At 43.0% G+C, this 24,650-nt stretch overlaps 1 protein-coding gene across 2 annotated transcripts in view; it reads left to right on the forward strand.

Annotated features, from left to right (window-relative positions):
• The first annotated feature begins 6,339 nt into the window (after positions 1–6,339).
• Positions 6,340–24,650, forward strand: part of wls (Wnt ligand secretion mediator) — a 47,257-nt gene continuing 28,946 nt past the window's right edge. The window contains exons 1-2 of one of the 2 annotated variants that reach the window (XM_083782270.1): positions 6,340–6,662; positions 15,344–15,616. In XM_083782270.1, the coding sequence (XP_083638396.1) occupies positions 6,557–6,662; positions 15,344–15,616 (379 nt within the window). In that variant the 5' untranslated portion in view covers positions 6,340–6,556. The remainder of the gene's footprint in view (positions 6,663–15,343; positions 15,617–24,650) is intronic. The other variant, XM_083782269.1, reaches the window with a different exon arrangement.

Genomic DNA, 24,650 nt, shown 5'->3' on the forward strand with positions numbered 1-24,650 from the left:
CTGAAACCCTTTCTGTTCTTAACATTTTGTTCATGTGTCTATCAGAGAAATAGATTTGTGAGAAAAGGTATAGAATGACCAAATGGTGCCTTAAGAAATTTTTGGTTTTGTGAGGTCACAGGTTTACATGTGTAAAGAAATATATATACTGTATATATACAAGCACCATGCATCAATCATAGTTTTCAGGAAGGTAGGAAGAATAGAGATGTAGAAGAAGAGCAAGGAGAAACGAGGATAGAAAAAGGTCTAATCAAAAGTGCCTGATATGAGTAGATCGAGTGATTTGTTTTGTATTTTCTTTTTATAAATCAACGCTATTGAACACGCTTTATGTCTATTTTAAAGTATTTTATTGAATTAAAACATAGAACTATAGCACCAGCTGGTTAGGTTGGCATAGCGAGAGTATAGGGCACAGGGTTACAGCTTAGGCAAATGTAGCTATCACGACTGTGTAGATAAGGTGCAACAATAGAACAGTAACAGATATAGAACAAACCAGAGCCATAGAGTAAGACTGTAGACAGAGTTACGAAATGGGGCCAGTCTAATGGCGGCTCTCCTACATAGACTTCTATTGAGAATGGGGACAACAAAAAGGGACCGGAAGAGAGTGTCAGCCCTTCGGTCGCCCGTCGCCTTAAGGCTTCTTACTGGTTTGTAATAATCGTACAGAATAAACGTAAACAGTTGGCATGTTGCACACATGCCTAAAATTGCTCTTATTTGCGCCGCCCTCATTGAAAACAATGTATTTCCAACTCCAGCTAGTCTCAGTTCAGGCTACATGAACAGTGCTTGAGCGCTGGGTTTCTGCCCCCTCAATATCGTAACACTTCTATTAGATGGCTCTAATAGCACAGGAGCAGCGCGGCCTGTTAAATGCCCCTTTAAAAGGTGCAATGTATAAAAACACGCCACTGCATTAGATGCCACAGGCTTAATTGGAGTCTGATGAAGAGGCAGGGACATCGAAACATCAGGCTTTTTATACTTAATAACGCCTTTAATAACAGGCATTTAACAGTTCAGTTCGTCTGCTCATGCTTTGAGAACGTGGCCTGAGATCCTGACAGGGTCCACAGCCTTACTGGTGTTCACCATGTGTTCTTTCAATTAATTAATTATTCTCCGTCATTTTTAGCAATATTATCTTCATGGAAGCCTGGCCTTTTTTGTCTCTGTCACTCTGGAGCATGCTGACTTTATAAACACATCACATCACTGGTCTCTTGGGCTCTACTCTGTTTGGTTTAACAGCACATACAATGTTGGCTGTGAAAAGTGGTTTTCAAACAGCATACAACAGCAGCTATGATCTTCACATCGCTCCTAATGAGTGTGCATGTGTACAGCAGAAGGAAATAGGACATGAAGCCAATTTAATAAAAAATAAACAGTTTGCAACAAACAAACAAAAAGGCACGGTGGCACAGATTTATACAAAAACTGATAAAAGGATAACCCAATAAGCCAAGGGCTTGTTTCCATTGAGGCTCTGCGTATTAGATTCTAGATCTTTAAAGGCAAACAATAATACACAGTAATATGCAAATCATATATACGAGAATCATGTGTTTGGCCTCCCCCATCAGTCAGATCTGCAGACTCACTCCACATTTCCCACTGCATTGTATACCCCATATTGATGATTTGATTGGCTGAGCACGGAATGTGTATTATGATAAGAGCGCCCCTCACTTCACACGAGTGTGATTTTGTAATCCTAATTATGACTGTCGAGGTTGATTCCAAAAGGTATAACGTGCATTGTCCTTTTTTTCATTACCTTAAGACTACTCTACGATGCTGGAAGGCTTTGAAATAAAATCTCCATTATTTTGACGCAGTGCGTGTGTGTGTGCGTGCGTTGTGGTATTACATTTTTCTGATTGAAGTTGAAAAGCTGCACATCCTACATTCTGCACTGCTCCTATGTGATCTGAACCACACTCTTCACTGACAAGAGATGACATGATGGATGAATGCCTGTTTCTCTTGGGGCGTGAGAATGCTAGAAGCATCTGTCTTCGTAAGGAAAACATGAAAGCTGCAGTTCACAGCTGTGCAGTTGTTCAGGAGCAAGAGGTTTCCGAGAAGGAAAAGAGCTCGGTGAAGCCAGCGATAACTGTCTAGTTCTATGAGAAGTTGGTATGTTACTAAATCTGAATGGGGTTTGTGTCATGTGCTTCTAAATTTACTAAAGACATTTTCAGTGAAATCACTTGTGTTAGCTCCCCAGTGCTCAGTGGGCCCACCTACTGAGACTAACCGTCCTAACTAACTGAGACTAACCCACCTACTGAGACTAACCGTCCTAACTAACTGAGACTAACCCACCTACTGAGACTAACCGTCCTAACTAACTGAGACTAACCCACCTACTGAGACTAACCGTCCTAACTAACTGAGACTAACCCACCTACTGAGACTAACCGTCCTAACTAACTGAGACTAACCCACCTACTGAGACTAACCGTCCTAACTAACTGAGACTAACCCACCTACTGAGACTAACCGTCCTAACTAACTGAGACTAACCCACCTACTGAGACTAACCGTCCTAACTAACTGAGACTAACCCACCTACTGAGACTAACCGTCCTAACTAACTGAGACTAACCCACCTACTGAGACTAACCGTCCTAACTAACTGAGACTAACCCACCTACTGAGACTAACCGTCCTAACTAACTGAGACTAACCCACCTACTGAGACTAACCGTCCTAATGCGCAAAGTATTTGAATTCGGGGCTCTCTTATCATCGTACATCACGTGACGTGAATTCTCCATTCATTGTCAAAGGGAATTTAAGACGAAAATCATTGTCAAAGGGAATTTAAGACGAAAATCTACACTAATAGCTGAATATATAGCTAATATAGCTAAAAAATGTATAGTAAAGTAGTCATGGCAACAGTGGACCCCACCGATGGCACTGTTATTTGAGGGCTTATTTTAGGACCTAAAATGAGCGAGACAAAGACATCTATTCAATCTTGGATAATACAGACGTGCCCAGGAATTACATCACATCTGTCATGTGTGAAAATATATTTATTTGCATTGGACATCGCTATTATTTGTGTATTATTTTACTTTTTATCTTATAGCTTATCTGGCTGGTGAAGGAGATCAAATGTTTTTGCACCTCTCTCTGTGTGTGTGTGTGTGTGTGTGTGTGTGTGTGTGTGTGTGTGTGTGTGTGTGTGTGTGTGTGTGCGTGCGTGTGCGTGTGTGTGTGCGTGCATGAGTCTGGAGCTTATCTCTGAAACTACTACTGGCAGTGGAAGTCATTACGCCCCAGTATTTAGATGGGCCTCACGGTGGTGCTATACTGTTACGCTTTACGTTTTCAACTATAACTCTTGAACCATAGATCTTACAATACAATAAAATGTTATCTTGGATTCCTTGGATCACTATATAAATCCCCATGCAGGTATGTCAAGTCGCAAAGCTTGTAGATCGGCTATTTTCGGGACTTCTACTACATCCACATTGCAGTATTACTTCGTTACCTTAAGTACAACATTTGAGTACTTTTTCCCACCACTGACTCCACGTATTTGTTGTCCAAGCCAAAGTCCTGTATTCAAAATGTCCTAAAGTATCGGCATCAAAATGTACTTAAAGTACTAAAAGTACTAGTATATAAGTACTAGTACGTACATTGCAGAATGTTCCATTTTCCAAGTTCAAAATGTGTGTTTTTGAAAATAGCCAATTCACAAGCTCACAATGCTCGCGACGCATTGGGAGCTTGTAGATGTGCTATTTTCAAAAGGCCGAAATGTGTATTGGGTTGAATGTACGTTTTCAAATCAACATTTAGATCTCCAAAGTAACTAGTAACTAAAGTTTTCAGATAATTTTAGTGGAGTAAAAGTACAAATTGTGGCTCTGAGATGTAGTGGAGTAAAAGTATTGGAAATTGGAAAGACTCAAGTAAAGTAGGCTACAAATACCTCAAAATGGTACTTAAGAACAGTACTTAAGTAAATGTACTTAATGGTACTTAAGAACAGTACTTAAGTATATGTACAGCACTGCTGGTTCCCGGGATCAAAACCACATGTGGGCCTCGGAAAATCCTGCACCGTCCCACAAAACAACAGATATAGAGCACCTGAGGTCTTCAGGGGTCCAATTTGACCGGCCCGTAATTAAATAGACCCGTAAACAAATTTACCCAGAGGCGAATGGACCCTGGCTATTGTTAGAATTCTGAGTTCCGAAACCGGGAAGAAAAGTACATGGAGATGTCGGAACCGGTGCCGAAACGGACCCCAGGTATTATTTAGAAATATGAGTTTCGACCCCGAGCAGTACCAAGAGATACCGTACCCCTACAAAACCAGAGGCCCCGGAATTATCGAATGCCAACATTATTTTGAACATGCTTTCTTTCTTGTTGTCCAATAGCGCTGCTACTTCCTGACTATAGGTCACGTGACGCAAGGCAGCTCGCCTACCACTGGCAGAGGAGGAACAAAAAGGGGGTGATTGACAGCTGTGACAGCCGGGTCCACTCGGGTATTAGTGGAAGAAATGATCTTCTTGTGGATGGAACCGTGACATACCCGTGTTCGGGTATACTTTCAGGTCTCGGATGTAGCCGAAGACCTCTATGTGTTGTGTGGTCGACGTGCTATACTTTAGCGTGATACTCTTATAGCACAGAGAAAGCACAGAGAAGAAAATACTGTCATTTCAAATTCAATTATGTGCATAATGAATCTATTCAATATTGTACTGTCAATCAGTAAGTCCAGCAGAGCCACTGTGTCGCTGTCTGTGCCACCACAGAGTCGCCATTGGTGCTGTAATGGCTGTATCTCTGTATGTCTCTCCTGTGAATGTGCGTGTGTGTGTGTGTGTGTGTGCTCTGCGCTGTACACTGCACAGCTCCTCACAAATATAATATCTCTGTCTCTCCGTGTGCTCGTGCTGTGCAACTCCTCACAACAGCTCACACACTTAAGCTGTGTTCAGACTTGAACGCAGTTAGAGTGGCGCAATTACATACAAAGTCAATGGGAAGACAAGAAGGTGAGTGAACGATGCGAACGGTCGCCTGGTATCTTCGCCCCGGCTAGAAAAATCCAACTGAAGCGACCCCGGGAGTGTTTTGGCTGTTCGGTTTCATTCATCCAGTTCCAACTGAACTGACTCAGCAACGGTGGAAAAAACTATATACAAACCCTTTGCAAAGAGGGTAGGAACTAGTTTTGCTACTCACACAATGATATAGTAGCAGCCTAGCAGGAATTATGTTAAATATATTGAACCAAGCCGTCTTGGGTGAACGAACGGGTTCATTTGGTTACTCTCCCAGAGATAAGTTACTGTGTCTACAGCCAATAAGGGCCTTTCTCGGCCCCACCTCTCTCCCATTGTTTATATTGTGTTTTAGTTTCCAAGATGGCCGTAGCACCAGGAGGGGCTGGCCTTACTGGGCTGCGTTCACACATTCAAGACACCTCTCTTGTGCCTGTCTTACATGTGTCTGTGTATAATGGCCGCTCCAATGCATTTCCTATGGAAGCCCATATAGTTTGTCCAAACATTTTGTTTGATGGGGGGAGGGGGCAGAACACATCCATCAAAGCTGTGTTCAGACACAAGTCAGGTGTCAGACACAAGGCAAGTGTCTCGAATGCAGCGACTGAAAACAAATATATCTTCAGGTTTGAATGCACCTTTACTCCCCGCTCTCTCATTCTGTCTTGTGATGTTTATATCTAAAAGGAAATATTGCGGGCTCATGCGGGACTAGACGATAATATTGTGGTACTAGGCTATATGAGGGACTAAATGGCACGAAGGATTTGAATGAAATCATCCAATGGGAGCGGGCGGGGGGATATTAAGAAAACAGTTCTGCAACAGGGCTGCCTGCAACCCAGGATTTACATAGTCCCTGGTACTAGGCCACCCGGACTGGCAGAGATATGCGCTCTGATCACGCCTTTCTAGTTTTTATTTTTAATATAAATCAAACATAGTATGTATGAGCTGTGGGAAATAACACGTGTTAAACAGTAAAATGCATGGCTGCAAGATGCACTTTCTTTTTTTTTTTGAAAACCTGAGAGATAGCAGCAGCAGAATTTATTATGGTCAGGATTATAATAGATCAAACACGGGGATGAGAGAGCACTATAACATTCCTTTAAATAGCCCCGCAGACTGTGCACAGGCACAACAGGGTAGCTATTATAGGCATTCAATGACACAGTAACCTGCATTACCACCAACCTCTATTGCAATGCGGAGGCGCTCCACAGTCAGATCATTCTCTGGTGGAGTGTTGTATAGGGATAAGCAGGGTGCTATTCGGTCATGTGATTCCCTTTTTTTCTCCTCCTTCGAAGTTGAAAGGCAAGGCAGAGAGAGAGCGGTGCGTGGGCCAAGCTTCTCTTCCTTTCCTCAACCCCGGGAGTAGTATAGGCTTGTCCGTATATAGATGCAGTAAAATTCGTCCCTTTATCCACCTTATTTTTTCTCTCGCTTGGTGGTGTGACTTTCACCAACCTTATTTCTCCACGATGGCGGGGGCTATTATTGAAAATATGAGCACCAAAAAGTTGGTCATTGTGGGAGTAATTCTGCTTTTGTTCCAGGCGTTTTCCTTCATGGTCGGTGGTTTGATTGGTAAGCTTCACTTTTATTATTGTTGGTTTAGCTATGATTTAGAATCCTTTCTACAAGCACGGCTGTTTAAAATGCCACAACATGGGTGTCTATTGTGTATAGAAACTATTGTTAAAAGTTTCAAGTTCGGCTATTCCTTCCATGCTCGCATGCAGGCTATAGTCTACTATTTTCATAGGTAAGCGGGGCGACTATAACTGAAGATTGATTCAACACTTGACGTTATCTAACAAAGCAGACTGTGGAGCATTTGATTTTTATCATGCGTCACTCCAAAAACTGATAGCCTACTTTTTGTTGCTTGCTCCTAAAGTGTCCTGAGCCGAAATCACTGCTTTGTACCACCAAGGTATTTTCCGCCACGGAGTTTGTTTGACTCTGCGTGGCGTCCGTGCCACATTTTAACTTCATTCCTGCTAAATGGCTAGAAATAAACTAGGCCACTTTGTTTGACTTCTGATGAACTATAGTTGTCTGTTGTAGTGAGTTGTCAGTGCAACTGATTAAGCAACACGAGATCTTTTATTCTGCATATTTTATTTGATGCAACATTGAATGTTCGCCAACCCCCGTTCGTGTTCGTTCGTTCTCTCTCTCTCTCTCTCTCTCTCTCTCTCCCTCTCCCTCTCTCTCCCCAGATTATGTCTGTCTGCTCTGTGGCCCCAGGCAGCATCTCTTTCTCTACCTTTCTTTTCAGTCTCTCCCTCTTGTTTCTCCCTCTCAATGTATCATTTCTTGCTCCTAGGCAGTTTCATTTGCATTGCTACAGTACACTTATGTCCCCCTCTCCCGTACAAAAGAATATAGTTACTATACTAAATATTCAGAGAGAGAGGGAGTGCACACACTGTTAAAGTTGCATTGTAGACTATCTCAAGGATTGTATTATTGGGAGTTGCTGTCTGTGCATTTCAAGTACACACACACACACGCGCGTGCACACATGCACGCCGCACAGAGTGAAAACGACAGTTGATAGAAGTTAAGGCCATGTGAAAGATGCCTATCTTTACAGTAGGCTAAAGCTGGCACCACCTTCCCCTGCCTGTGTGAACACCAGCCATTCTCTCTCTCTCTCTCTCTCTCTCTCTCTCTCTCACCCATGAGATGGCTGGTGATAAATTAGCTTGTTTGGTTCGCTGCTGGCTGAGATGGTTTTAATGAAGCCGGATTCCTTTGTGTTTGCTCGGTGGCCAGGGGCGGCGGGGGTAATTGAGTAGAAAGGGGTTTGTCTCCCCCTGTTTCCCCACAAACCCAGGAACACAGCGTGAGGTCAGTGGGCCAGGGGGACGGCCATTCTTCTGGACACACAGTGTTGGAGCCGGTGTGTTGCTGGACTCTCGGGTCACCAGATAATGGAACTCCAAGGGGTTCCAGATAGCTGGCTTTAATTCGATTTGGTGTGGCCTCCTTGTCGCCACCATGTGCGTGTTGCTCGTGTGTTTTGCAGTTGTCCATGCCAAGTTCCACTGTGGTCACCTCAACAGACACACACACCAAGTTATAATAATAACGATACATGTATTTGTATATAACCTAGATAACTTTCTTGGGACCACCGTGATCGAACTTATGGTGCGTTACCAGCACCAAATCAACATTGTAGAATAGGTGAAGAGGTCACACACACCAATAATATACTTTCAACAGATTAAATTGAGTGGTGCAAACACTCCTATAGACAGCTACTGTATGTGTGTCGCTGGCTGGGTCTGTCCGAGCACGGAAATAGCATTTGGATGGTTTTCACCACCAACTAACTGTTGCGCAGCCTAACACACACATATTAACTGTATATACAAGTAAGACGCGCAAACGCGGGAAGCGAACGCAGCTCGTGTGCGTGTGGTTGTGTGTGTGTGTGTGTGTGTGTGTGTGTGCTACAGCTGCGCCCTGTGTGTGTGTGTGTGTGTGTGTGTGTGTGTGTGTGCTACAGCTGCGCCCTCTGGTGGCGGGCGGGTGGTGTAACAGCGTGACACACACACACACACACACAGACATTCAGCCCTTGCTGTCATAGTAAGTGGCTCACTGCGTTCGCAATTATTTTGTGTGTGACAGTACAGTACAGTAGAGGGAACCCACACGGTAACTCTGTCATTTCTCAACCGTTTTGAATGTGGGGCCGCTCGCCAGAACCGGGCCGGCACCCTGTGGGTCTGGAAGTTCCGGGGACCCTTCGGGACCCCCACACGCAGTTGCACCACTCGGTTCACACAGGTGTGATTTTTCACTACATCACAGGACAAACATTTCGGCTATCCAGCCTTCATCAGTGTGTAAGCTTTCATACAAATCATGCAGCTTAAGAGTGCTTTACTTGCCAATATAAGAGCTTTTTTGCTTTTGGTACGAATGGCACTAGGTGTCACATGGACGGACCGCATCAGAAATGTGGACCTCTATGGGGACCTACCACGGGTCACGGACAAAGTCAGAGAGAGAAGGATGAGGCTGGCAGGGCACTGTCAGGCACACAGAACTTGAGGCAAGTAAATTGACCCTATGGGAGCCAACCCAGGGCAAAGCCAGGAGGGGAAAGAAGCGTACCACCTATGTAGACATGCTGTGGCGCGACAGCTTTGCTAACAACACTACAGAGCTCAAGAACCTGATGTTTGATAGGAATTCGTGGAGGGCAGCGATCCAGGAATCCCGAGTTGGTGTTGGCTAGACCTCACTCTCGCAGAAACGAACAAACTTTGCTTTGGCACTGACTAATAAGATGTCTTATCGTTTAAAATTAGAAAGATGTTACCCATTTCATTACAGGGATCCTAAGGCATCTTCATCATGTGGTTCAACAGATTTTGTGTATCTGTTAACTTTAGCTCTGGAAGCTAACATTATGTTCTGTAATTACATCAACTACTAGAATCAATGAGCATGGTGCGTAATAGCGAAGGAGCTGTTTGTAGTTTGTAGTGATGCACCGAATATTCGGCCTCAGAAAATATTAGACCGAAAATGGCAAAAAATGCATTTTCGGCCTATTCAGTTACGGCCCGAATAGGCAGAAAATATATCACGAATAGTGTATGCTGCAACTAATGCATTCAAAAGAGCTGAATAAATGTTTTATGGACCCATAATAGTTGATTCATATTTGAGTGAAGTTTTGCCATAACCATTTATTTTGCCATAAATCTGGTAGCTTTAAGGTGACCGCAATGGTAGGAAAAAAGATATATTATAATAATCATATTCGGTATTCGGTTTTCGGCCAACTGTTTACTATATTCGGTTTCGGCCAAGAATTTCCCTTTTGGTGCATCCCTAATAGATTGCAAAAGGGTGGAAAAGTTCTGGTTAAAAATCTCAGGAATCTTATACATTTTATTGTAAAAGCTTGTCTATAATAAGGCATTTGAATTTGGTAAAAAGTAAAAAAAAAGAAAATGGATGAGATGGGTGGGACTTTGTGCTTTGCACCTGTAGCCTCCATCATGCTCAAAATCCCAAGAACATTGTGCACATGCACACAGTCAGGTTCTAAATAAATCAAGCTGACCAGTACAACTTGAAATGCTGCCACACATCAGCTCTGAAATTCAAGGCATCTATTTCTTGATACGTCATTTTTGCTGGATCTGAGCTAAGCACTTCTGGTAAAGATGCAGTGCTTCACTGACTTGCACATGAAGCCCTAGATCTTGCGCCACCCCTTACCCCTTATCCCTAAACTTATTTGCCATTTTTTACTATTTTAAAACATTTTAAAATAGTACAAATAGCCGATCTACAAGCTAACAATGTGTCGATGTAGATTGGCTAGTTGAACTATTTTCATTAAAATAGTAAAAAATTACATAAGTTTAGGGATAAGGGGTAAGGGGTGACACAAGATGGAGCCCGAAGTCTTTAAAATACACTAAACAGTGTTCACAGCGATCATCCTTGCAGATATTCGCTTATCTCTAAAACATCTGCTAAGGTTTATTACAGGAGAGATGCTGTAAAGATAAGTGTCTGCTCATATCGCTGTGTAAACATGAACATAAGTCTCTGCTGCACAATTTCCAGCCTGTAATACCGTAGATGCCATGATCACAGGCCCACAATGATATATCAAGACATGATATAGATATTGCAATGTTGTGAAAGTTACTGTGTGTCGAGAACCGTTCACCCACATAGATCACTATTCAGTGTGAACAGATTAACCAGGTATGTTCATATAAATACCTAGGAGTAGAAATCTCCTGTCGTGGAAAGAATCGCTGTGTAATAAAACAAAGAATCTATTTCCTTCGCCGTTTAAGATCCTTTGGTGCTACAGTAGTAGACGGATTCTTCTTTTGTTTTTCACTTCTGTTATTATAAGTGTTCTTCAGTACTGTAGCACCACCTGGTATTGACGTTTGTCTGTAGCCGTTTAAGTCTGCTGCAACAACTAAACATTTGTTCAAAGATTGTTGGACAACCACTTCAGAGGCTCTATATACATCCACGTATGATAACAGCATCCTAAGGTTAGCAAGGAATATCACCTCTAATACTAGCCATGTTTTGTATGGAGAGTAGAGGTTGCTGCCTTCAGGAAGGAGATATGGTGTCCCAGCATACAATAAGGTCTGACCGAAGAGGTATCGGTTGACTTTGAGGCTTAAAGGACCACTTCACCACTTTTCAACCTATCTTCATATAATAGGTCCTCACTAATAATCATGAAAAAACGGCGCAATTCTTTTCTACTCGGTCTGTGTCTCATAGGAGGGCTGTGGGCAGTTCAGAAACCTTCTTCCAGTGACATCATCGATGGGGAATACAAGCTAATAGAAACTGCAGTCTTTCTAGTCCTGAAAAGTTGCAATGCGAAAATGGAAGCAATGAATATCTAAACATTTTTGTAAAAAAATATCTGCCTAATGATGTCACTGGAAGACGGTTTCTAAACTGTCCACAGCCCTCCTATGAGACACAGACTGAGTAGAATTTTTTTTTATCATGATTTATCATGATTATTAGTGAGGACCTATTATATGAAGATAGGTTGAAAAGTGGTGAAGTGGTCCTTTAACTCTTTGCCAGATCCTAGGCATTTCAAGGTAGTCTATGTGGGATAATGCCGTTTTTGAATGATTTATTGAAAATTCTCTGTTGTGAATGTGCGACAATGAAAGACCTTCAGAGAAAGCTTGACTTGTCTGAGTTGATAAAATGTTTAGTTTTTGTGTTGGAAGCCATTTAAAAGAGCCTGCATTTACACTGGGTAGTGTTTCTAGGACAACAAAAGTTATGCCCGGTTGAAGTTTGTATTGATTTTATTCCTTCGCCTTGGTGTTCCCCCTAATAAAGTTTTTTATTTGTTTTCTCATGCCACCCATGTAATAGACATTTGAGTATTCATAGACTACCTGCATTACTGCACGTTTATCTGTTGGTCTTGATCAAGCAGCCTACCACCAAAGTTGTATAAGCTACTGTAGCCACTATTCATTGATTCACCAAAATAACAAAATCCATCCATCCAAGTCTAATATTGATATGCGATATGTGATTAATTTAGATTAATTCATTACAAAGCCTTCAATTCGATTAACATTGGTGAAAAATCACACCCGTGTGAACTGAGTGGTGCAACTCCCCTCTCTCCCCCCCCCCCCCTCCTCTATCTCTCTCTGTCTCTGTCTCTGTCTCTGTCTCTGTCTCTGTCTCTGTCTCTGTCTCTGTCTCTGTCTCTGTCTCTCTCTCTCTCTCTCTCTCTCTCTCTCATTCATTAGCAGGCAACAGTGCAGCACTCTCTCTCTCTCTCTCTCTCTCTCTGGCACAACAGCACCACTACTGGTACTCATAGTCATACTGGTGCTCATAGTCACATAGGTAGTCCCATAGGTAGGTGAACACTGAACACGGACATTGCTGTTCCTTGGAGTGGTTGCACCACTCAAAAAGTGAGTCTGGAGCCCTGCACCCGAGAAGTAGCACGCTTTATGCAGCGTTCCATTAGAATGTCTAATGTGTGATGGTGGAGTGCAGCTTTGGGCATTGTGCATTCTGTCTGCCAGTTGGCTCAGCTGCAGTGACTCTGTCGTTTCTCACTTTGACATTTGATTTCTTCATCTTGGGGAAAGTCATGCTGAATGACATCACCCCCAACTTGCCCAAGGCTATAGTCATTCTTCATCAGCAATTTGCTGAGCATAGTAGCTGACGTTTAGGAGGGTCGGGTTATTCTAAACGCTGTAGCGAGCACAGTGATCATCCGTTAGTTCGGCCGGATTAACGTTGTTGAGGGATGAGTTGCTCCCGTGCTTGCGGTTATGTTTAGGTTAGAGTTGGAGATGGGGTTTAGTGATGGTCGATCTAACGGGAGGTCGAACCAATGACATGTTACCGATCATCTGTAACATGAAATGGCAAAGGCAATGATTGAAGTACAATGAGTAGTTTTCAAAAATAAGCCTGAGATCATCTATATCTTGATGGTCCAGTAGTATTGTGCAAGCACACACACACACACACACACACACACACACACACACACACACACACACACACACACACACGGAATTCATTTCAATTTCTTTGAGTCCACATTTATACAATTTCAGTTGCTTTTGGTATCCCACACACTCGAAACATCATGTGTCTCAGTGCTCGAGTCCAAACAAGCCCTAAATGTACAGACAACACATGCACATGAACTTATTCACAGCCAACATTGGTCACTTCAGTCTGTCATATTACCATCACCGAAAGAAATTCATGGGTACAAAAAGCACCTTCTCCTCCAAATAGGTCGACTGCCTATAATGGAGGACACACACACACACACACACACACACACACACACACACACACACACACACACACACACACACACACTGATGATAATTGATGGTCCACTGAAGATGTTGGAGTTATACAAGCTTGTGGTCTGAAAGAAATGTGGGGTTGGAGTGTGTTTTGGGGTGAGGCTTCCGGCTACCATGTGATCACGACAAATGGATCATATTTCATTCCGATTAGATGTGATTTTTCTGGTCGAGAGGGGCCGGTAAAACAGGGGGTGGAGGCTATTGGTTCGCCGATCGGAGCATGACCCTCTTTTATTTAGGGTCGTTGTTTTATTGCGTCGCTTAACCCATTTAGACCTGAGTCTAAATCGTGACAGTTTTCTGAAAAACCTAATGTTTCTATGTCAGTCATTCTCAAACATTTTCATGTCCAGGAACCCCAAAAATATATGTAATTGGCCGCCGACCCCCATCTCTAAATTTATTGTTCCAGGGACTCTCCCAGAAGCAAAGATTTGAGTTAAAGATGGAGTGCCACAATTGTTGTATTTTTCCAGTTTTTCATGTGTTTATGATAGGGATGCCACAAAGTGACCATTTGCCCAATGGAATAATCTACACCTCTGGCGATTAATAATCGATTAATCAACCCCCCCCCCCCCCCCCCCCCCCAAAAAAAAAAGGAAAAAAAAAGGTTTTATTTTTTATTTTTATCAATATCAGATAAAACTTTTAAGAATTTATATTATGCACATGCCATGGTCACATAACCATTATATGTTGAGTGCATGCTTTGATGGTTACAGTTTTATAATCGGTTTTGATGAGTAAACCTTTGTGGAGATCTTCTCAGTGCCATTCAGGATGGAAAATGAAATTTGGATTTGGGGAGAAGTAGTTTCATAAGGGGCTGGTATGAAGTACGTGATATAAAGAGAACCTATTCAGTTCACTAGTCTACACTCTACTCTACACCTGCCTTCATTTAATCTGATTGTCTGTCTGGCAGGCACTTAACAAGCGATCGTTAACTGTGTCTGTTAGAGAGAGGGGCAGAGAAGAGTGGCTTTGCTCAACTTGATTTATACTTATATTCTCCACTCTGATGAAGGTACATGTTCGATATATCATGCAGCCTTACTTATTAGCCAATATTTTGGCTATTAAAAAAACATCTTTTTTTTTTTTTGATTATGAAATATTAAAATCGATTTCGGAGACTGCAACTATTAATCGGAAAATCGATTATTCGGTGGCATCCCTAGTTTATGAGGTGACAGTACTTCATTAGACACCCTGGAGTTGTTTTTCTGTGCAATGGTGTATTAACTTTGTAATTACTAGGGTTTCTTCCTGGAGGCTGAACCCTTGACAGTCAAACGGAAATAAACAGAATTAAACAGTATAGTGACTTCACACTATCAGCCCCTCCCCTAACCCCTCCCCCTTATACAACTATACATCTGTGGGTGCGGCTTCAGTTCAGGTGGGTCACCGCCCCATCACCACCCACCAGGCAAACCAGGCATACTTAATGAACTGGTGGGCATGCCCACATAAAAAGAACATTTTACTGTACACTTTTTTTTTTAATTACACCTCCTTATATAACAATAAGACCTGATGATCATGTTTTAGGGTGGAAGAAAATCACGGCACACACTCGGAAAGAATATATATTCAAAGATTCAAAGAAATAGCAGACGTACAAGCTCGTAGCGAGGCACTCGGTGACGCGCTATATGAGCTTGTAGATCTGCTATTTTTAAATAGCTAAAGTATAACATAATGCTTAAAAGTTCAAAACGCCAAAAGGAGTTCCCGCCCCAAAATGGGTTAACAATAAACTGCGTTTTGGGATTTACAATGCACCCTATTTTAATCTCTGTTCCATCCCTCTTGCTTTTTGTTCTCGCTCTCTCTCTCTCTCCCCCATACCAGCTCCCAGCCCCACCACGGCGGTCCACTATCTGGCCACCAAGTGCGTGGACACGGTGAAGCATCACCAGAGCACCAAGTGGTTCATGCCGTGGGGCCCCAACCAGTGCGACAAGATCCGGACCTTCGACGAGGCCATGGCCAAGAAGATCGAGGCCAACAACATCGTGTTCGCCGTCCACATCCCTCTGCCCAACAAGGAGATGAGCCCCTGGTTCCAGTTCATGCTCGTCATCCTGCAGTTCGACATCGCCTTCAAGATGTACAATCAGATAGGTGAGAGGCGTCGTCGCCGCCGCTTTTAGTCATTTCTCTTTGCGCTGACGTTTTGCTTTCAAGATGCACAGACATGATATTAAGGCATCCGTGTGTGAAATGTTGTAGGGATGCCAGAAAGTGACCATCAGCCAAATCGAATAATCGACAGCTCTGCCGATTTTAATATTTGATTAATCAATATCAGATAAAAGTTTTAAGATTTTATATTATGCACATGCCATGGTCACTTAACCATTATATGTTGAGTGCATGCTTTGATGGCACTTAACTTAAGCGATCATTAACTGTGTCTGTTAGAGAGAGGGGCAGAGAAGAGTGGCTTTGCTCAACTTGATTTATACTTATATTCTCCACTCTGATGAAGGTACATGTTCGATATATCATGCAGCCTATATTTTGGCAATTTTTATTTATTAGAGATGTCCCGATACTGTATCGTATCGGATCGGCCCTTAATTGGTCATATCGGGTCATATCGGTATCGGTGAATATGCCAGTCTAAACAGCGATCTGACACAGGGGTAATAGGGGGTTGACACTATGGCAGGTAAATAAAAGTGTTGGGGCATGTGGAGTTTGCTTTCGAATTGCCCAAACTGCAAGTGCACATTGGAGTGAGGAGTCTGCTATAAACACAACACGAGATATATAGCTATTAGCTATATATCTATAAACACTATTCCCGATCGGTGGACTTACATTTTTTTATTCTAAGACAGAAAATTGTGGTATCGGGATCGGAACGAAGAAAGTGTATCAGGACATCCCTAGTTTTTATCTTCAGTCCAATTACACTGCTTTGTTCTTAGTTGGATCTTTCACATATCTGCGCCATTGTGATTTGATCTGGTATAGATCTGTAGCTTATAAGGTATGAGATCTTGTTGTGATTGTCGACGTTTGCAGCTTTCCCACTGCATGGTACCGGCTCCATTCCTCTGTAAGGACACACATCGTAGCCGTCACTCGATCCTCTATAGGTTTACACTCTATAACCCGTTTAGTTTTTAAAACATTCAACATTTATTAGCCCGCGGACCCCCATTTGAAGAGATATACCAGGGACCCCCAATAAGAGAAGATTGTTATGGCTCGAGTCTTTAGCAGTGATCTTCAACCATTTTCATTTCAAGGATAGGTTTGACACGCATTAGGCTACGGAACCCCATGCAATGGCATTTCTATCTCTAGGACCCCAATTTATATTGTAAAATCAATGTTAGCTTAACTCTGAGAGTATACAAATGTACACTCTGAGTTACACACCAATAGGGGTCTATTTGGTTCCTAACTATAGCTATCATTTAGCTGTGAAGTGGGGACCCCCTGGAACTCTCCCAAGGACCCCCGGGGGTCCCTGGACCCCACTTTGAGAACATTCAAACCCTTCCCCTTCCAGACTACTGTACCTCGCTCCTTATTGGCCTGGCATGTGCACTTTACCCCCTCCCAAATGATTCAGAAATCCTCTTCAAAATCCCGCCTTCTCCTCTCAATCCATTGGCTCCCGCAACTGACCGCAGTACCGCACAGTACAAAACACTGATGCTGGCCTACAAAGCAACCAAAGGTTTGGGTTTGGCACCCCCATATCTCCAAAGCCTGATCCAATGCTACAACCCCTCCTATACAAGCTCACTCAGATCAGCTAATCTTCTCCCTTCTGGCTCTTAAACTGTGGAACGAACTCCCCATTGTAGTTGGAAGTTGGAACGGCAGACTCGCATCCAATCTGAAGACTCACCATAGCCTGTAGCATTTGTCGTAGCACTAGGCCTTGGCTTGACCTAACCTTGAGTACCTTGCAGGCTTATGCAAAGGCTAAAATTTTGTTTAGATAGCATGGCATGTAGATAGATGCCAGATTCAGTGCATATAGTTTCAATGTCCAGATTATGTGTGTGTGTGTGTGTGTGTGTGTGTGTGTGTGTGTGTGTGTGTGTGTGTGTGTGTGTCATATTCTGGGGATGACAAAAGGTGCTTTCAAAAATATTTGAGATTTTAGTAACTAAGATGTTAAAGGCAAATAAATGGCACGGCTAGAACAGTCGGGTAGAAAAGGTTTAGCGTAATGCAGCATTTAAAATCAGGAAAATACTTTTTTTTTTTTTTTCGTGTGTGAAATTCTCAACCTTGAGTGTTGTGATCTTTTTTGATTGGCTATTTTGGAATGAATTTTACATTATTTTATAGTTAAGTGGATCCCAGAGTTGTACTTATACTGACTGTTTGTCAGTTCTTCTTTATGCCTGATGAAGGTCTGAACGACCGAAACGTTGCTCAATAAATCTAATTCTGTAAGTGAAGACGGTCTGCATGATCCTTTTTTGTCTACTTCTATAGTTAAGTGGTTAACAGTCGTAAGTGCACCTCTGTAAACAAGGTGATGCACCCTCTATCCTTGTTTCTAAACCGGTGTAAGGCTACAGTATACTGTAATGTATCGTTACTGACCAAACTAGGACTATACTGAGTTGGTTGTATTTGTACGTGGGTCATTTCTTATTCCGTTCCAGTGCGTGTTGTGTTTTGTTGTCTCCGCAAGGCGATGGCGTGGCAGAGAATATGTTTGGCGGAGACCTGTGCTCCGAGGAGCACTTTTTCTAGTTTGCAATGTTTCTGTCAGTGAGAGTACATCTTGTGCAAAAAACTCTTATTTCATGCATGTGTCTGTGCTTATCACTTTGTACAACCCTGCGGCACATGGCTTTGGCAAATCCTTGAAATATTTAAGTCCTTTGTCATTTCCGCCGCACTCGAGGCACGCACGCACGCACGCATGCATGCACACACATACACACAGAGTAGTCGTAAATTCAAGCATGAAGTCATTGTTGTGCCAGTGCCACTAACACTCCTGATATGTTTGAAATATATGTCTGCCCCCTCGTAGACATTATAGCTGGCTATTGTCTGGTTTCACTTTGGCCCGTTGTAGTGGGGAATGCATCAGGAACCCGCAGGAATGTGTCTCTTTTCTCCCTCCCGCACTAGATTGGATTTCTTTTAGCACAGAGAGAGGCGGGCTAACAATGATGGATGTCCTGTTCAGTGATACGGACCCTCTGGGATTGGCCAACGGGACTTTTGATAGGTCTCCACTAAAGGCAGGGGGGACGGGGGGACGACGACTGTCTCCAACTGGCACCTGCTTTACTCAGAAGCTGATGGCTTCTGACCAATGCAATCCCCCCCCCCCCCTATTCCTCGTTCCCAGAAGCACAATTTAATCTGACGCACACCTTCAGATGTTTCGGGTCTCCCACCGCGTGTGGATTTGCTGGTTTTGGTTTTCTTTTCTTTTTTGGGTCAGACGGAGACTGGTGGCATAACATGACAATGAGGGACATGTGCTGTATTATTATTTGTCATGCTTTTTCCCCCCCTCTTCTTCGTTGCGTCCATTATTAGGAAACATGTTGAAGACGTGTGTTTCCCTCAGCCTGCAGACGGCCTGTCTCTGTTTGAACAAAGACGCCAGATCAGTCAGCCCTAACGCTTGGCTTGTGCCACGGCGTTGACTTTGGCGTGGCACAGGGTATTTTCCTATCGAGTGCAGACAGAATGCTGAAGTTTACTTTCACCATTGGTGTGTCACAAAACAGGGCGCTGGGTTTTGTCCAGTGACGGTCTCATTGAAAAAAAAGGCATAAAGGCTGGCACAAGATATACATAGCCCTTGGTATTGAAGGGAAAAAAATCAGACCCGTCTTAACGCTTACAGCGCTAGCATTTATTGACAAATTGTGTTATTACTCACGCCAGCATTTTCCCCAGTTGAGCTCTTATTTTGAAAAGCCACATTTCCAGACTTCCGGAACTGATCATAAACTAGTTGGACGATGCGTGTTTAGGTCCCGTGTATCAGACGGAGCTAACCCAGTGCAGTGGAGGGCTTCACATCGTCGGCTCTGTGCCGTGGAATAAACCTTGTTTTGACCAAAAACGATCCAAGATGGCGCGACCCAGTGTTATGACAACAGCTAGCAACCCGATGCTAACGTAAGTAGCATTATGACTTGATCGATCGAAAGCACTATAAAAGCGCAGTTGCCATTAATCTATGGCAATGGCGTTTTTATTAAATAAAGTTAAGTGGTGCTGTACTGTACTTGTGCTGTACGTACTGTACTGTACAAGCTCTTCTCCCTGGCCTGTGTGTGTGTGACTGTGTCTGTGTGTTAGGCTGCACAATAGTGAGACTTGGTGGTGTGTTAAGCCCAACACACACCGGGTGCGCAGCGACGCGGCACAGGTGTTGCCGCGCGGCAACGCCTGGAAAATAGAACAGTGGCGTATCGGAGCGTCAGGCGAGGCGTGAACGCGTGTCGGACGCCGCCGGTGTGGGATAGGTTCATTGAAAATAACGGAGGCGGCTGTTTTTTTTTTTTTTTCTTTTTTTTTTAAGATATTTTTTTGCGGCTTACGCCTTTATTGATTTTTTAAGGGATAGAAAGTAGGCTGACAGGAAACGGGAGAGAGATGGGGGGATGACATGCGGTAAAGGCCGTGTCGGGTCCGGGAGTCGAACCCGCGGCACACCGCGACTGGATCACCAGTCCGGTGCCCAGACCGTTACGCTACGGCCTGGGCCGGAGGCGGCTGTTTTGACGCGCGGCGTTCGCAGACAGTGTGTGGGGCCCTTTGGGCTGCACAACAGTGACAGTTGGTGGTGAAAATATGCTATTTCCGTGCTCGGACCCAGGGACACAGCCAGTGATAACAGCCAGGGACACACATAGCTGGTTGCACCACTCAACAAAAATTGCAGACCTGGTATAGAGCCATGGGGGACCTCGGCCAACTATGTATATAGGATTTAGATGGTTAAACAAAAAATGACATTTATTTTGTCATGTGAGAATTAACCTGCAGACATGAGAGTAGACTGGAGCATATACACGACAAAACCTGGTGCTAACTTAACTGAGTTTACCTATAAGAGACTCAGGGCTCCATCTTGCGCCTTATCCCTTATCCCTAAACTAATTTGCCATTTTTTTTTACTATTTTAAAAAACGTTAAAAAAATAGTTCAACTAGCCGATCTACATCGAGACATTGTGAGCTTGTAGATTGGCTTTTTGAACTATTTTAAAAGGTTTTTTTATAATTAGTAAAAGAAAATGGCAAATTAGTTTAGGGATAAGGGGTGGTGCAAGATGTAGCCCTAATGATTCCATGTTCACGACGTTATTGTGTGCGTTTGAAGTTCTAATATCTAGAGATGCTACCTATTCATTAAAAATGAACGTTGCTCATGAAGCACCCGGGAGTAGTAAAGTACACTCCATTTGGCTCCAACGTTGGAGCCAAATGAGCATGATTGTGCTGTGCAGTGCACTAGCCTTTCAGACCATAAAAGCATGCACAGTAGCGTGCTAAATGCTGCAATACCAGATTTGGCCACCAGACTTGGGTGGCTTCAATAATCCTCCTGAGTTTCTTGCGGGCTTGATTTTGAACGTATGGACGGGAGGAAGTGAGAGAGAGGAATGTGTCTGTGAAGATTTGGTGCCGTGGCAGTGGGGGGGGGTCGTCGTCATGAAAGGAGGGATTAGCGAAGAGGATAAAGAACTAATGAATGAATTGGGGATTGACACACACTGCGGCCGACTGGGAAAGTGTCCATACATACAACACTCCCAAGACTGTGGGAAGTCTTCAGGTAGACATGCACATACTGTATCTGTGCATCTCCTTGAGATTTGAAGAGTACAATACAACAGATGTTGTTGCAGAGCTACATGGTGGATCAAAGAAACCACTAATAAATGACTGCTTGAAAGCCTTGATGCACATCTGTATGGTGCCATTAAAGACGGTGTTCAGTTGAAACCTACACAGAGATCAAAGCAAATTCACAGACGCGCAAGCGTTTACACGAGGCCTAAACACGCTGACATAACTCGTCTAAACAGTCCCCAGTCATTCTAATGGTCGGCCGCCCAGTCATCTGTGCCATTAGTTAGCTCAGCGGATGTAGTTTGGTCGGGGTGGGCGGCGGGGAGGGGGATTTGTGGGTTGTTTACTGCTATTGCTATAGCCTGTCCTCCTGGCTGCCAGACAGACTGGTCTAGTGATTCACCCTCCCAAACCACACGGCAGCGGTCCACAGGCTGCCCAGTGGCTTCACACTTCCCAGTCCTCATCATGGCTGAGCCCTGTCTCTGTATAGCCTCAGACTGTCAAGACGAGGCCATGCTCTCATGGCTTCCAGAAATGGGAACAACATGCTCCAAATGTTCTGATTCTGAAGTAGAAGAAGCTGAGGGCTTTAATAGGTTAGATGTGCAGCATCGCCAGCGACTAAATTATTTGAACACATTCAGGACGGGAACCCCTTTTGGTGTGTCAAGCATTATGTTATACTTTAGCTATTGAAAAATAGCAGATCTACAAGCTCATAGCGCGTCTCTAAGTGCTGCACTACAAGCTTGTAGATCTGCTATTTTTTTAAAATATATATGTGAAAAGGTGCTGCAAATCTTTGAATATATTCTTTCAGAGCGAACGTTTTTAACTCAAATCTTTGCTTCTGGGGGGGTCCCTGGAACAACATATTTTCAGATGGGGGTCCGCGGCCAAATTCAGATAATTCTGGGGGTCATTGACATGAAAAAGGTTGAGCACCACTGACACAGAAACATAGGTTTTTCAGAAAACTTTTAGGATTTAGATTTTGTTTTATTTTTTTTATATGCCTCAGTCCTAAATTTGTTAAATAGCCGATCTACAAGCTCACGCTGTGTTGTGAGTGAGCGTGTATATTTGCTATTTTCAACCTTTTTGTTGTTCCACTGATCCATTTCTGTTCCAGATTGTTAAACTGTCCAAACTAAAATGGTTTGGACACACAGATTGAGTCCGGTGTGAGTTTTGAGGAATGCATTAAAGAACACATGCTCCTGCTGTCTGGCTTGCTGACGGGCATCGATTCCCTCTGAATCATGGACATTATTTGTTGTTTTCGTTGTTTTAGCCAATGACGATGACAGCCAATGACAATGTTTTAGCCAATGACAATGCTATAGTGATGTTTTCTGAGTCAAGGTATTGTAGTGACGGAGCAAAGTAGGCTACCTCATTGTCATTGCACTGTAGACGGCTGTCCAGTGTTGTTTTTGGCAGAACATTTCTATTTTAGTTTTAGTCGTAGTCTCTTGAATAGTTCTCATTTAGTTTTAGTCACACTAAATATCACACGACTAAATATCACACTGTTTTAGTCTACTAAATCTACGGGTGATTTAGTCTACTAAAGTTTATTTTGGCAGGTCTTGATGCGTCGTAATGCTAATTTTACACTTACTCAAAATAGCCGATCTACCTGTACAAGCTCACAACGCATCGCAGCGCGTTAATACATAATATAATAAGTATAATGTATTACAACAGCTATACAGTATGTACAATGTATGAGAATTATAATGAAACTATGATCTTGGGCCAAAAACAAAAACCTTGAACGACCAATAATTAGTATAGAGTATAACTTCCTGGTTTGATGATGATGTCACGCGCATACTCTCCATTATGATACTTGACCTTTATAAAAACATTGTTTTTATACTCAATCCACAAATCTTTATCAAATGCTTTCTAATAGGGAGGGATGTCTATGTCGACATCGACTTTTTTGCCGATATGCGATATTCCGATATTGTCCAACTCTTAATTTCCGATATCAACCGATACCGGCAGGCTTTTTCACCAAAGGTCAACATATTGCCGGAATGCCGGGAAACAACATCACATATCTAATAAAATAAAAGGGCAATTTTCTTCCTTACCGTGATGTTGTTTTCAATGAAGTGAGTCCCGGGACTCACTCGTGGTCCTTTGAATGAGTCCCACTAATAGATGGAGGGATGGAGGCCTATTTTAGTGCAGAAGCATAATTGTGATTATGGTAAGCTCACATTTCATATCACATACACACACACACACACACACACACACACACACACACACACACACACACACACACACACACACACACTACAGCAAAAACTCCTGTAACGATCACTAGACCCACCCAAAGAATAAATACAAATAAATAAAATGATAAACTAATACCGATATTATCCGATATTACATCTTTATGCTAATATCTGCCGACAATATCAGACATCCCTACTCTCCAATGTGTTATCGTCATAACGAGTTGAGCATTATGATAATTATTGAGTTATAATTATAAAGTGGTATAAGCAGATTATAAGTGTCATCTGAGTATTATAGTCATCAAACTATTCATATAGATGGGTTTAGCACTGCACTGAAAACCATTGCTGATGCGCAACCTCATTCATACAGATTGATGATTTTATTCACGCAAAATAAAGTGTGTGTGTGTGTGTGTGTGTGTGTGTGTGTGTCTGTCTGTCTGTCTCCTCTTCCGTTCCTCCCTCCCTTGTTCCATTGGTGTTGTTGCAGTGTGGTTTAAAAGATTAATTATTGTGGCGCAATTATGGTGAACAAAATGGCCTCACTTGACGCACGTCATTGACGTCCGCGTCGAGATCTGTCTCGTATCTGTCAGGACCTTTTCCGTTCTGCTCTGCCGAAGAACGTTCGGCGGTAGCAGTGCAAACGGATGCCCATATAGCAATGGGACAGAATGATTGAAGCCAGATGTAGGTGATTTGTAGCTGTTTGTTTTGTTTTATTTATGAGACAAGAGCCAGCAGTGTATTGACGGAGCTAAACGCTCAGACCCTCTGTGTCCACATTCAAGTTCTTCTCAATGAGGTAACGCAATTCAAACCAAAAGGCCTCGCCCCTCCGGAACCACCAGCGGAATGGCGTCGGGCCCATTTGTCTCCATTGTGGCCAGAAACGACCAGACCATTTTTGTCTGGCCAAATGGCCGTTGCCAAAATGCAGTGATGCAAATCCCGGGATGCAGGGATGGTCTTTTATGAGTCCCCCTTCAACGACGTTAGGAGTCATAATTTGACATTTTTTACAAATTGCAGCATTTAACTCCCATTTCATTTTATATGGTTATAAATTATAACCATCATTTT

The sequence above is a fragment of the Protomyctophum parallelum genome (assembly GCF_964188405.1).
Source record: "Protomyctophum parallelum genome assembly, chromosome: 14".
In the NCBI taxonomy this organism is placed as follows: Eukaryota; Metazoa; Chordata; class Actinopteri; order Myctophiformes; family Myctophidae; genus Protomyctophum; species Protomyctophum parallelum.